We start from the raw sequence: 15,245 nt of genomic DNA on the forward strand, positions 1-15,245 counted from the left end.
TATCTACGTTCAACAATTCGTTTTGCATTGTAATAAAAACATTTTCAGCGATCTTTTCTATATAAATAAAATATTATTTTTGGTAAACGGAATTAAGAATTACTTACGCTGCGATATAAGTATACAAATCGTTTAAACATGACTTGTTAGGGTATTCTCACAAAATTATTTTCCTAGTCTTTATATAATTTTTCCGTTGTGCGCGAGAACAGGCACCTGTCACGGTTCAGTTGTTGTCACGCAGAGCGTGTAGTCTCAACCAATTGCATCGGACAAGTCAATCCGCCTGTTTTTCGAGCAAAGATAAAAGAGAGAAGAAAGAGAGACGAAGAACAGATACGCCAACCGGAGGTTCCGGAGTTGCTAAGGCTCCTCTCTCTCTCTCTCTCTCTCTCTCTCTCTCTCTCTCTCTCTCTCTTTCTTCCTCCTTCTTTCTCGTCCTCAAAAAGTTACGGAGGCCACGAGACGTCTTGGAAGTATGAGGGCGCAGATGGGATTGTGTTTAATGAAGTTTGGCCCGAGTTGCACCTGCCACTTTCGAGGTATATCTCGGACCAACGGCCGTTACACCGCCTCGAGCACCCGTCAAGAAATTGGCGGGAACTACGTTTCCAGGAGTCTGCGATACTCCTATCTGACAACGGCTATTTCGAGTTTCCCTTTTTCCCGTCTGAAACCTATCGTTAAAGTTTAAGTATACATATGCGTTACAATTGTGCGTGAGCTCCTATACAATCGGACGCAGCAGAAAGATTAGCACGTGGTAATGATATTATTTTCTCAATTTCATAGCCAAGAAACTTTGTGTCAAACAATATTACAGATTTCATAACAAATACGAAGAACTTTGATAATTTCTTGGAAACTCATTCTCTTCCTGGAAATTTAATAAAGTATCTATTTAATTGTTTTCACTTTTCGACTATAATGCATAACAAATATTTATTAAAAATATTGTTAATAAATGAAGAAATGAATGCATTTCTGATCCATCTATCTGTTTTTGTTTTCGAATATCTTTTTAACCTACATCAAAATAACTTTAATAATTAATATCGATAGAAGCTGTAAAACTGGCCAGAAGATCAAATTACTTTGTGCCCACACGACAAGATGGTTCCTCGTTGGATCAATCCACAATTTTTTTCTCGCTCGAAGGGATATGTCCTTCCTGTTCCTGCTTCGACGATGGAAATACGAGAACTTAGTTACGCCAAAATGATGGGAAGAACAGGGATCTTACGTGACAGCGATTTAATTATACCCGACATATGGTATGTGTTGAAACGACGATGTTTTGAACTGAATCTATCGATTTTTAAATTTATTAAAAATATAATATTATAATGCATCAAGCTACCGTGAGAAACGCATCTTTTATTTGCAATGTAATTACCTTCAACATCCTGCCTACGCTTCCTGACTGAATTTCCTTTTTTCATCTACGATCTTCAACTAGCCATCGATCTGCCTCTCAAACTGACTAGTCAAAATTTTATCGAAATAAACGAAAATCTTATTATAGTTTTTGCAAGACAAATAGAAAATTATTTCTTTATACTTTGTATTGCAAAAAACGAGCGAATCTAATTATGATATTTCTTTTTCGGAAATTATTGTCCAAAAAGTATATCGGAAGCGTACTGAATTAACGTTGGGATCTTTAAATATGTACGATCCAAGCTCTTCTCTCACTGAACGAAACAGCTGTTCCACCCCCTCCAACGGTGGCAACTGATCGTCGGCCGTCTTTTGCCAGCATTCAAGCTATCTGAACGAACTATCGCGTGGAGGTGGAGGCTTCGAAAGGTCGACGGTAAATGTACAATATGTAGGTACGAGCAGCTGGATCGGTAGAGATTCGTAAAGCTTACCGTCACGCCTTCCTCCCGCATTGTTCGGAATCTCGGCTGTACGTTTTTGCTTTCTTTTTACATACTCCATCAAAAACTTCCTGAAGCGATATCTTTTTGAATTAAATGAGACTCTCTCGTAAAACTGCGCAATTACAATCATACACATCTATTTAAAAATGGGACACGATGAATATAATTTGCATCAGAGCTATTTACATAAAGATTCTAAAAATTATATTACAAATTCTTAAAAAGATTCTCCAGAGTAACTTCAACTACTTTCATCATATGGAAAAAATGGAAGGACGTTCGTCATCGCTCATTAAAAGAAAAGTTATATCAACGTCCATAAAAATCCTGCGAATTATAGCTGGCAGATCTAAATTGACTGAAATTACAGTATCGACCTTGAGCGTCGTCGTTCTCTTGAAGAACGGTGTCACTATAATTCTCGCGCGCTCTGAAAAATGGCTAACTGCCAATCGGCAATTTTTCCACATCCTTTTCTGGATCGTGCAACGCACTCGATCCTATACGATTCGTATCGAGAGGAGAAAATAATAAACGAGCGCGAGCTGCACGCACAAAGTGCACAGCAACATCTTACGTTAAATGTTTCCTCCGCTTCGATGAACGCACGATTTTTGCGTCGCGTGGGTAAACTGGCTCAATTACGCGCAGTCGTTTTAAAATCGTATATACGAAGACTGGCTATCAGTCGGTTGGATGCAACAAAGGATAGAAAAAAACGTGTCTTTATCAGATCTAAATGATGAAATCATAAAGACGAGAGATAAAGCGACTTGATTTTATTAATTTCTTTGCAGAACGTTACGTTAGCAATTATAGATCATTTATCAAATATTATCCGTATTCTAAATAAAATTAATAAGAATTAAGAAACAAGCAAAAGAGATACGAAACTAAATTTTATAAGATAGATCATTTCAAAGAAGAACATGAATCGTCCACTAATTTAATATTTCGCGTCTAGTTTAAGATGTTATAAGATGTATAAGTTTTCTTTTGATGAAGTTATATTCAAAAGTGTTCGAAAAAGACGATTTCTAGTACGTGAAGAGTGCAGCCTTGTGCGCATCCAGTCGCAACGTTCTAGTGTTTACGACGTGGCTGGAATTTCAAAATTTTTAAAGCATCTGCAACCCAACGGCAGCTGTTTATGCATATCCCATTCGCCACTTATTCCGGGTACAATATGACAAACTCGACAATATACAAACGTCGTCTCATTTCCGTAAAGAACATTAAACTGCTTTATTATCGCATTTTCTCTTAATTTATACGTACATATCATACGATATTATTTTATTTTTATTAAAATATACAGTTCTGTAGCGTAAAAATATTAAAACACGTAACTGCTCCGAAGAACACGAAGAGCATCTTGCGGTAAAAGCAGATGATGAAACATCATGACCGAATATATCAAATTTCCGCACAAAAGCAGCTACGCTGGCCACGCGACTGCTTCCGTTTATTTTCGTGATACAGGCACACGTGGAAAAGGTAGCATTGTTTCCTCAGAGACGCTTTCGGATACCTGTAAGTATATACAGGTGGTTGCTCAACACGAGATCCATTGTCCAGTTTCTAACCCTCGTCTTACCGCTTCCTACACGATTACCCTTCGTAAACGAACCTATAGTATTTAACATATAGTGAAATTTCACCATAGTGACTGGTTCAGTGTCCTTATAGTACAATCTTAATCATGTGCCTTTGGATTAAGATTTATTACAATTCATTTTTTTAATTGTATTCCTTGACTCGCAATATAATTAATAATCTTGTGTAAAATTGCTTTTCTAATGATGCTTATTTGCAAATTTGATAAGGAAATAACATTAAAAATTAAATCAAATTTTATACATATACATATATTGATCAAACAATAATACATATTCGTGAAAAAATTTATTTTAATTTATTTACTCGTTTAAAAATTATTGCCCTAAAATTTAAAAAAAAATATGGTCATTTTGTTGCATAAGATTATTTTAAACTATATTATTTGTTGTATTATTTTTTTTGCAGTTAGTTTCAAGGCGTATTTACGAACTAATATTATCAAAATCTTTTGAATGATATTGACTGTGATATTAGCTTATTTTAGTTGATTGTTTTAACTGATATTGTGTAATCAAAGCAGCTTTAATTAATGAAACGAAAAGGGAAAGTTTTCAGTGTATTTTACAATCAATTTCATCGATGAGAATTCTAAGACAAGATTTACAATTTACGTTTCGTATTCATGTACTACATTATCTGACGTAGAGAGTTTAATACGCGGCTGGTAACAATCACGGCCAACAGCTGACCGACACGCGGTGCGCTCCCGTTAATTTCGACACTGAACGAAAGCCGCGCGAGACGCATCGGTGATTCCGCAGAATTTTCAGAGCCTCCCAAGCGGGGGCACGAAGAGAATTTGCAAAGAGAGAAAGAGAGATAGGGACCGGCCCGCGGAGACGTTCGTCCTTTTATATTTGGCACATATGCTGCCAGGTGCTCGCACCGATGGCCAAAGGGTAGCGTTTTGAGTTTTCTTACCTTATTCCTCACGGCTTCTTCATTTCATTTCGTTCGACGTCTCTCATTCTTTATTTTTCTCCCTGACGACGTCAACTGTCAATCATCTTTTTATTTGACTTCACTTTCCTCCGTTGCGGGATAACCATCGTGTTTGCAAATGATAATAGCACGTATGGTGTTATGACAAGCACGCAAGTATGTATATACGTAAAAAGAAATGATAGTTTAAGAATAGGATATAAATTCTTGTTCTTTCTCTCATAGATATATTCTTCTACATATTTCCAGAGTTGAAAAAATTATTTTATAAAAATCACTCGTTATACTGTTATCATCTTTTTTCCGAAAGCTATATACTTAACGTTATTAATTAAGTACTATTATTCAAAAACTAATGAATCGTTACGATTTTTGTTACTTTTTCATCAAATTTAAATGACCTTTTTATTAAAGTAACATAGTTGTCAATATAATCACTTGTTATCATTAACTCTTGAAAAAATATAACTATACGTTTTATCATACAATTACATTAATCGCTGTAATCATCTGTTGTTATTAAATTAATATAATATTAATTTTAAAAAGTAATATATGAGTTTTATTTAAAAAAAAAATACTTTTATTAGCTTTTTGTGTATTGAAAAGGATTAAAACGAGAATTCAACGGTTCGCTTGCAACGATAACAAACATGCAACTGCCTAAAATTTCTAAAAATTATGAACACGCCATCCATTAGATTGATTATAAAACCGTGAAAAATGATCGAGCTAATAATTGTCTTTGGTATAAGTTAAAGTTGTGGTATTAGTTACATCCTGGCGTGGAACCCCTGCGGATCGGTTTCTCCCTAATTTTTGACGATGCTCCGACGTCACGATGTAGACGAGGACCCCGCTTGTTCCGGTCTGCTTGACCAGGACCGGAAGCGGGAGTCCAATGGTGAGCGGGAGGGACTCGAAACTCGAAATCCCCCACGGATATTGACGTTCCCGTGTTTAAACGAGGAGGAAGTCGGCATTTCCTCAGAGATCCAACGGCTACGCCGAAACGAGAGCTCAGGAGGAACGATTTACGCTCGAGAGGATAGCATCGAGATTTACGCATTAATATCTGCGCGCTATAAAGATTTGTGGGGCAGATTTCGCGGCAAGCAGACTCGCTTCTCAAATCTTATATCGTGTGAACATTCCTTATTATAAGAAATATTCCCTGTATCGATGGATAATAAGCACGTCAATCTCGCAGACTGCGTGCGTTACAATATCACGTTGGGAAGTAATCACGGAATAATCAGGGAGCAAAGCGCGTAATAATCAGCAATAATAGCCAAACAGCTGCCTCCCGTGGACATTACGTGGAAAAATCTCAAGAAGCAATCACAAACCGTAATGATCGTTACGGGCGCTGGCTCGTGGTGGTCACGGTGTTCACCTGTCCATGATGAAGCATACAAGAATATACGGTGCCGCATATACACGCATACGCATCCACTGCGGATGCGTCGACGCTGCAATGTGCCCTGACTTTTTTTGTAACGGTCGAATTTACCTCTGTCATTCGGCTGACCGTGATATAGAGAGCCATGACTTGAATGTCGTTTACCACTCGATATCGTGCGAGACATTTATAATTAAGCTGAGAGAGAGAGGGCAGTGGCGAAGGTGGGGGGCATTGACGATTTGGCAACATCGTATATGAAACGTCATCGAAACTAATTAGTTAGGCAATTTAAAGGCGAGATAACAAGAAGACTTGACAGAAAAACGACAAGATATCAATCTCACGAAAAGATACTAAACAAGCATATAATGTGATGCACCCTTAGTGTCACAGGCTAATCATATGTAAACCACACGATTACGGCAGCTCTCGTTCATAAGTCACTTCTATACTAAAACTTCTATGCGCTCGAGGAAGCGATTGCGGCAATTTTCGAAGGGCGATTCTGCCTGGAACTTGCTTCCACTTGGTCTCTCCCTCTCGTTCTCCGGCTGCTTCACCTGCTCAGACGGCCGTTTTTTCTTCTTGCTGCAGAACGCCCGACTTCCCGCAAAAATGCTCAGGGCAATCGTGCTCACGACAATTGGACGAACTGTCCCGTAGTCTCATCAATGCGCGCGCTTACAGGATCGAAACCATCTATTCTTCCAAAAAGTCTTCTAGAGAAATATTATACAATTTCGAAACCTCACCTCGAACTGAATAGAAAAACAAACTTTTTGTATCTATTTATATAGCGTCAGGTTCGATTGACACTTTTTCAACACAATGTCTAAAGAATTAAATAAAATAATAACAGTAATATACTGGAAAGGTAATTTTTAACTTTTTTTTTTTACAAAAAGTCAAGTTTAAAGATTGACATAATTTATATATTTATATATGTTATTATACACAAGGCAGTATTTTTACCGAACAATATTGAAGATTGATAAAAGAAACATATTTTAAATATATCTAGTGATTTGGATAAAAATGAAGGGGGCAATTTACGGACCGATAATAAAAAGAGAATCTTTCCATGCGCTCCTGCGATTGATAAGACGCATCAACGCAATTCGAAAAGGGTTCGCCGGAAGAAAGATCATTACGAATCCTATCGCGACACACTCGAACTACGATCGTGATCATTCTATACGTCGCGCTACTTAGAAAAAAGGCAAAAAAAATGCGCTTCATGGTGCGCGCTCGCTCTTCCCTACCACGAAAAATCGCTTAGCATAATCCGTTGGACGATTTTGAACGAACGAAGTGGTGAGGGTACACGTGGAGAACATACACACTAGAGAAAGTACATGCGATTGGACGCCGTCGTGCGTACGACGAAGACGTCACTACGTAAAATTCGCGCCATTTTTACTGCGCACCTAGCACGGCGCGCCAATCAGATTTGAATTGAAACGTTTGGTGGAAGGGAGCACCGGACCTCGTGGCTCGCTCAAACGGATACGAGTCGACTGGCTCTGGAACCTCGGAACCATCCCACCAGAACTAGTCCGACCGTGGAGCAGTGAGAATCGAGGGTCTTGGACGGAGCTGCTCAACGTCGTGCGAGCCCATGAGAAGCGACCGTTCAAGAAGAAAACTTGACAGAAAAGTCGAACAGATCAGCAGAATTTACACCGCCAAAGACTCACCTGTTCCTCCGGAATACATTGACTCGGAAGAACTGGAAGTAATCGACGATCTTGGTATTATATTCGCTGGAAACGGAGAAGCGAGTGGATACGTACTTTGAACTGGAAGACTAAAGTCCCAGGGATCCGCTTGCTCGACTACGCGTACGGTGATAACACAACAAGTACCCGAAATGCTGGCAGCCTCGATTTATCACGAAATCTACTACACGCTGTTGCCCAGGACGACGATGACCTCACGAGTACCGCGCTGCCTCTTTGGCCGGCCAAATTCGCGAGAGACGATAGAGATGCTCCAGGAGGCACTGGACGCGGAGAGGAGCAAGTTCGCCAAGAGATGGGGAGTAGATCCTCGCTCCGAGGATAAGGAAAATAATTACCAGAAACGGAACAACGAGAAGAGCGACCGGTCGCCCGGTAAAAAGCGGAGTAATCCGTATTCAAGGCAGACCAGCATTCACGGTGAGCAACATTTCTCTTCTCGCGAAATATCAACGCGCGAACTTTATCGACGAGCCTTGGCGGCAATTTAGGCGCGCGAACGCGTGTCGCGTGCGTATGTCGCGAAATATGCATGTGGGAGCATATACGTTCGACAAATTTTCCTGGACGGACAACGAGCACGAATTTCGCGGGATGCATCGCGCGCGAAAGTAGGTCGACCAATACCGTCTTCTTAAATTTCTGCATGAACATAGATCTAAAAATAAGGTTACTTCTTTGCGGTTCTCAACTATTTTGTTACACGTTAAACGAAATAGGTATATTTACAATATTTGAAATTCGGCGAAAACGAGATAAAAAGTTTTAATGCAACGACAAGAACACACCTATGATTCAATATGGCATGCCACTAAGTAAGTTTATTGGAGTAGGAACAGAATTATGTAACGATTCGCATGCAGTATAGTCGTGGACATTCGGAACTCGTGACTTGTAAGTAGTTCATCGTCAAAAAAAAGTTCAAATCAGCTTTCTTTATGTAATGGACTGCTATTTAGCCTACTGGAATGGGATTGCGAATCTCTTGTTATGGCGTCATAAAAACCGAGTGGCGGCTTTTTGGCGGGAAAGCCATGACGAAGAAAGGGAAGCCGGACGCGCAGACGCGACCTGGTCGCGTGGCTCCGACCTGTTTTCTTATTCTAAACCCGCCGCCTTTCTTCCGCCTTCTCTTCGCCTCTCTTCTCTATATAGCCGTCCCTCGCCAGAATACTCTCGACTACTCGTCTTACGCTCTCCTTTGACCAACCTTCCACCCTGTCGTTTCTTACGCCAGAAGCACGCGTCATAAACGGGTCGTAGACCCGTTGCAGATAATCCAAGTAGTCTAAATCTCGGACCAAAAATTTCTCCTTTTCCCTTCTAAAAGGCGATTTACGGACACATATGTAAATAATTTCCGTCAATTTTTTTACTTATAGTTCTTTAACCGATTTATTATAGAATTTTGTTATAAATAGAATCCTATGTAGGAACAACTTTTTTTTATTTTTCATTAAATTATGATTAAAACAATTTTTTTTTATTGTTTCAAATAAAATGTAAATGAATAATACATTTCTACAATCTTTATCGATGGATATTTAATTTTTTATTTTAAAGTTAATATATCTGAAAAATTATATAGATATATTTAAAAATATATCATCCAAAGGTGGAATATTTTGAAATTTTAAAATAATTAATGGAAAGTAATTAAATTATCTTATTAGATATAGTTACTAAATATAGTTATTAAATATAATTTTGTTAAAAATTTGGATTTACGATAGTAAAGCACTATTTTTTTCTACGTAATTTTATTACATTTGAGAAAATATTCACTGGTTTCGACGGAACAACCAAATATATCTACGAAAAAAATACTTGCGTTATCACGAAAAGATAAGTGGACACGTGTGGTGTACGATCGTGAGAAGCGATCGGTCGCCAGTCGTGCAGGATGCAGTTAGAGAAAGAGCGTCGCGATCGGGAATGAGATCACACCTATGAGTCATGCATCTAAGGCGGGTGCGACAACGTACCTGTAGGACACTGAGTCATCGAAGGACCAATTTCCAAGGAGTAAAAGAAACTCATGATTGCATTCCTTGGATTCTTCAGGCATGATGCAATCAAGTCCACTTCTCTCATTTTATCGCATGAATTCTTATGCACAATGGACATTTTATTTCTTCGACCAAGTGCAAAATATTGCATGTTTCTTTATACGAAACCAATATTACCGATCGGATTGCACGCCCTCAAATCGAATGTGCCTTCACGGAAAAAACAGTTTTTTGAAATATCTAAAAGAGCTGGATCAGAAAATAATTCTGTTGTACTATCAAAATAATTAGGATGCTCTAACTCGTTGTTAGACTCAAAACTTTTCACGACATTGCTCATCATACTTGAATTTTCTACGTAATTATTTTGATAGTGCAACAAAATTATTTTCAGATCTATGATATATCTAGCAAAATTTTTAGATACTTCAACAAAATTGATCCTTCTGTGCTGTTGTTCAGGATTAAAAAAAAAAATGTTTATTTCTCGATCAGAGTGTAGAATGGCTCCTAATTAACCTTTTTGAAATTATATATAGGAATTTATAGTGGTTCACAGGTTAAAGAAATCACGCGCGCGTCCGTGTACGTTGAAACACGCGTACGCGATAATCTTGGCAGAGTGGAGAAACTTATGGTTTCTCAACCTCGTACCGAGATCCTGTGCCTATTTGCACTGATAATCCACCACACACGGTGACTTCTTGGGCTGGAACACAACGAGACCCTCGAAAATTCAACAGAGCGGGACGGCGCAACCAGCTCTTTTTCCACCGACACCTGTTGGCCCTTGCTAAGGGCCCATGACGACTAGAACGTCTTTTCCCACGATTAAATCAGACCCGCGAACACGCGATACCGTGCCGCGCGAGACCTTACGAAGGTCGCGCACCACCTGCTGAGACAAGTTGCATTTCATGCAAATACAACTTGTCTCACAACTAAATACACTAATTCTCACTTCTCCTTTACGTATCTAACATCTTTTAAGATCCAACAGAATTTGTTATCAGTCTCACGATATATACAACAGATAGAAAGAGACAGAGTTTTCTAATATTTTACTTATTGCTGTAATAATTTTAATATATATATATGTTTTTCATCTTTGTATCTACTGTGAAGTTAAAAGAAATAATAAAGATTTATATTCACACACACACACACACACACACACGCAATAAACAAATTTGTCAAATAAAAAAATATCTAAACTATTATTTTTTATCAAAACCTATTTTATCTCAAATACACGATCTGAAGCTCTATTTTCATCGATAACTAATTAAAGGAAAAATAAACACGGATTGTAATGCAAAGCGAAGAATGATCGCAACATTATTTTTCATGTCGGGGAGAATAAAAAACTCTCGATGTTCTTGATCCTAAGATATTGACAAAGGGATCCTTCAATTGCGACTTAGCAGACTTCGTGAGCCGTTCGTGTGGTTTCTCCATAAAATCGAAGACGCCTTATAAAGCGTAGGATTCAAACGAAATCCTTCGCTCGAGTAAAGAACGCGTCAGGAGGACCGCATTCGGATCCGCGAACAAAAGAAAATTTTCGAGGTGGAATCACGTTCGAGACATATGGACAGGTAAGCGTCGAGCTTTTTTCGACGCATCTAGGATCTACTTCGCGGCACGTTGAGGCGTGGAAACAGATGTTGACAAGCGAAATCGTGAACGCGACTAGAGAAAAGAGGAGAGAGGGAGGAGAGAGAAAGAGAAGACGTTGGGTTGAGGAAGAACTCGATTTCGCGCACCATATGGCGGACCGTTGCCAAAAAGAGAGAAGCGCGGAGAAAGGATCATGTCCTCGACATATGGCGGTTGTGGATTTTTTCAGTCTTTTTCACATCGATCGTACCTGGACCGTACTCTATTTACTGTATCGATTCGCAAACGCTAATATTCCTCAATATTTTAAATGCCATATTACGGATATTACCCGATTAAATCATATTCCATATTGTGTGAATATCAACCAAGATGTTCAAACTTGGTTAAAGTATAGTAGAAGCTGTTGCAAGAACATGACCGCAATAATGTAACATTATGGTTTTAGCTGTAAATAGATGGGAAATTTAACCGGATCTAATCATAAATCACAAATGCGGACACTTCGTTTTGTGTAAATAGACTTTTTATATTTTGCCACAGAATAAAAGACATGCGAATGCAATTTTACGCCTTTCATATTTTTGTTAAAGTATCGGGAAAAAAGAACAGATTTCCAAACCGGTACTGTTAATATTAAGTCGCACCTGTCAAGTAGTCAGTCAGAAAAAGAGAGAAAAGCAGAAAGAAACGAGGGTAGAGCACTCAGGTGGCTACCTGATCGAACTAGGGTGTTCCTAAGACGCAGTCTTTGTTGTGGAAATTTCGTACTCTTCTCGTACGGTGTTCCTATACAGGTTACTCTACGTCGCGTCCTAACCCAGTCGATCCATGAAATTGACTATTACGGTATCTTGAAAATATACTTATTACAAGAGAAGCTTTACGTGATTCTTCGCGAGGATATATATAGCTATTTATATGACGCGAAACGTATGAATAATCAAAACGAATGACCTCTTTACTAATCTCATTAATTTTTTATAATTTTATATGTACCGTAATACCGTAATATCGTTATCTTTTACGATGCTCAATTTTTCATTACCTATACTTGTGTGGGATGTTCAGTCATAAGGTGGCCAATATACGCCTACTTTACGCTAAACATTGGTCTACATTTATATTGATAATTATGCATGTATGCGTACGTATGTGACATACATTGACTAGGTATATCATCAGGGCCCATATTCTGTACACGTCTCCCGACAGTTGTCGGTGTCGATAATTAACAATAACCAATGGTAAGGACTGTTTTAGGAGAAAAGTTTTTATTGGCTATCGTTACTTAATGACACCGACAACTGTCGGTAGACGTGTACAGAATATGGGCCCTGGAGTCGCTTTTATAAATTCACTATAATGAATGCTATTACGTAATCATTGTAGATATTCAGTCAGAGTCGGAGAGATTAAGAGTTTTTGTCATCCCCATTCAACTGTCCAATAACCATATTGGCGTAAGGAACAAAAAAGGTCATTTATAGGGATCGAGAAACTTTATCTTTATTGCACGTTTACTTTTTGTTAATCAAAAAAATTTATTATTTTTAGAATTTCTTTTTAAAAAAATGCCGCCTCCCTACACTTGCCGTCCTTAAGCAATAGCCTACGTTAGCCTCTAATGCTAATATGGCACTGGAGCTATAATAGGAGTATATTGGGGCATGCGATATAGTTTTAATTATGTTAATAAAATCGTGCGAGTAATATAAGGTTAAACAATACATATCTAATAATAATCGTATATAATATTTTTGTTACAGATTATTGGCGAGCTAGAAAAGTATGCGACGTGAACAAAAAGCCGCTGACGGCCACGATAGACGTGTCGAAGCAAAATGTGGAATCGTCGAAAACAACGAAGGCCCCCACGACGACAACGACAACTATAACGAAGTCCACATAGAAGACGTTGAATTAATCGTATATTCTATCACATAGACCCCGTGCACACATGCAATTGTCTCTTATTTTGCTGCGGTAGCGAAAAAAACCGCCATGTTAACTTAAATATATTGGACGGTAAAACAATTAACTAGAAAACAGCTAGCTTTAAATAAGTTAAACAAAATTAATATATTTTACATTTAGCGGGGGGGGGGGGGGGGATTATTAAAATATTATTTAAATAGTATTTTTAAAATTATGAAAAACGTACTGTGTAAAGTGATAATCGCCAACTATTGAAAAGTGAGCACAAATTCTTAGTCGCGGGGTTTCGACGATTGTTTGCGTAAACCGGACTTTGTCTGCGTTACTGAAATTTGTATATTTGTTCCTTGGTCTTTCGAGCGCTATATATTATCATCAATCAATAATTGTAATAATCTTCCTTAGGATTAATCGCGACGGACGTATTAATTAATTTTTGTAAATAATTTGTCAAAAGAGAGAGAGATATTTATGGAGGTTTGGATGGATTTATCGTCGTGAGAATCGCGATTGTCAACTAAAATATTTATGATCGACATATCATTTTAGAGCAACATATTGATATGGTTTTTAATAGTATATTAAAAATTTCTCATGGCGGTGACTATCTATCGAAAGCCTGAAACGGTTGGTTCCATGACAAAACCAACGATGCAGCGCCTCCAAAGACTAACTAATTCAAAACGTCTATTCGCAACTCCGCATTCTCATCGCAAGAGATAGGAGAATGTCCTATGTACATGTTGTCTTAGAAATAAGAGAGAAAGTTCTCTAGTCATCTAGTCACTTAAGCTAGTAATAAACTATTGTGCTTTCATTCTTATCTATTGTATTATTATTTCTTTACTTCCTTTGCTATTATATTTGAAATACTATATATCTTTTATAACCGTGTTATTAGGTACATACGTGAGATGATTATACTATAGAATAATAATATAATAGTATAAGAATAATAATTAATAATTAATAATTTTTTCAGCTATATAAAACATCTCTCATTTGACTCATTAATACTTATTTTTACCAATGTAGAATGAACTGTAATATCTCGATTTAATTCATTCTTTGTCTTTTTTTAATTCTTAGAATTAAAAGAACATTATATAAGTTAAACCAAGATTAAAGGTAAAATCTACATTGGTAGAAAGTAGGAAGAACTATACTAGTGTCACTTTTATGTAAAATAATATTTTATATTCTATACATGATAAATCTTCGGTACTTTAAAATGATGAAAAATAAAAGTAAACACAGATATATCTCTGAGTAGTTTTTCTTTAAAGAACGATACAAAAAAATTTTTACAAAAAATTTCTGCGTAAAAGTTTAGTAGCACAAAAAATATCGAGCAGGTATTCTACTTCACGTCAAAGCGTGTAAAATATGCTATTGACATTATTATAATAACATAGTGAACATATCATAATGCCATTATCAGGAGATGCAGTAGCGTCTGTCATCAAGTAAGTATATGAGAAAAGGTGTCGAAAGAGACGTTATGGCGTATCTTTTACAGGAAGGAGAACGCTTAAACATAGTAAAAAATTATCATTTTGTTTAAACAAATTGATTTTATACAAAAATAAATATATTGGGGAAGAATATAAATTTTTACAATTACACAAAAATTTTAACAATCATGTCCGTGTAAGTGCACTTGATGAGTAGATATGAATATTGCATTTCTGCAAAGGAGGGTACGACTTCTACATGGTTTCAACTTTCCACGCGAAACGAGAGCTACCTTACACCAACAAATTTACGCATACACTTTAAAACGACATAAAAGTTGCAAGCTCTTTCGCAGAGGAAGAGGTGGGGTGAGAGTCGCTTCGCGTGAACGCAGTAGGTTCCGCCACCCCTCCCTCTGCGGGGGGCTCCACTATTGTTAAAAATAACCTAATCCATCCTATTTGTTGATGTGAAGTAGCTTTCTTGAAAGGACTAAACACCAAACGACTAACAATTCACAAATACAGGAAATGATAATAAACTTGAAATAATATCAACACAAATACGTGAAACTAATGTGGAACAGTATAATTATAGAAGTTGTGCGTCTCTTCAGCAGAAACGATGTTTG

At 37.5% G+C, this 15,245-nt stretch overlaps 1 protein-coding gene across 1 annotated transcript; it reads left to right on the top strand.

Moving 5' to 3' along the window:
- Positions 1-7,421: 7,421 nt before the first annotated feature.
- Positions 7,422-13,854, top strand: LOC108775704 (uncharacterized). The gene is made up of 2 exons (XM_018542139.1): positions 7,422-8,012; positions 12,991-13,854. Exons 1-2 carry the CDS (start codon positions 7,724-7,726, stop codon positions 13,131-13,133), a joined length of 432 nt encoding a protein of 143 aa, XP_018397641.1. The 5' UTR covers positions 7,422-7,723; the 3' UTR covers positions 13,134-13,854.
- The last annotated feature ends 1,391 nt before the right edge of the window (positions 13,855-15,245 follow it).

This window comes from Cyphomyrmex costatus, unplaced genomic scaffold (assembly GCF_001594065.2).
Source record: "Cyphomyrmex costatus isolate MS0001 unplaced genomic scaffold, Ccosl1.0 scaffold306, whole genome shotgun sequence".
NCBI lineage: Eukaryota > Metazoa > Arthropoda > Insecta > Hymenoptera > Formicidae > Cyphomyrmex > Cyphomyrmex costatus.

Bases quoted from the DNA above. Each gene is read 5' to 3' on its own strand.
- LOC108775704 (XM_018542139.1), top strand. From the start codon at position 7,724: ATGCTGGCAGCCTCGATTTATCACGAAATCTACTACACGCTGTTGCCC. The intron at 8,013-12,990 runs GTGAGCAACATT...TTTTTGTTACAG, and splicing joins AAGGCAGACCAGCATTCACG to ATTATTGGCGAGCTAGAAAA.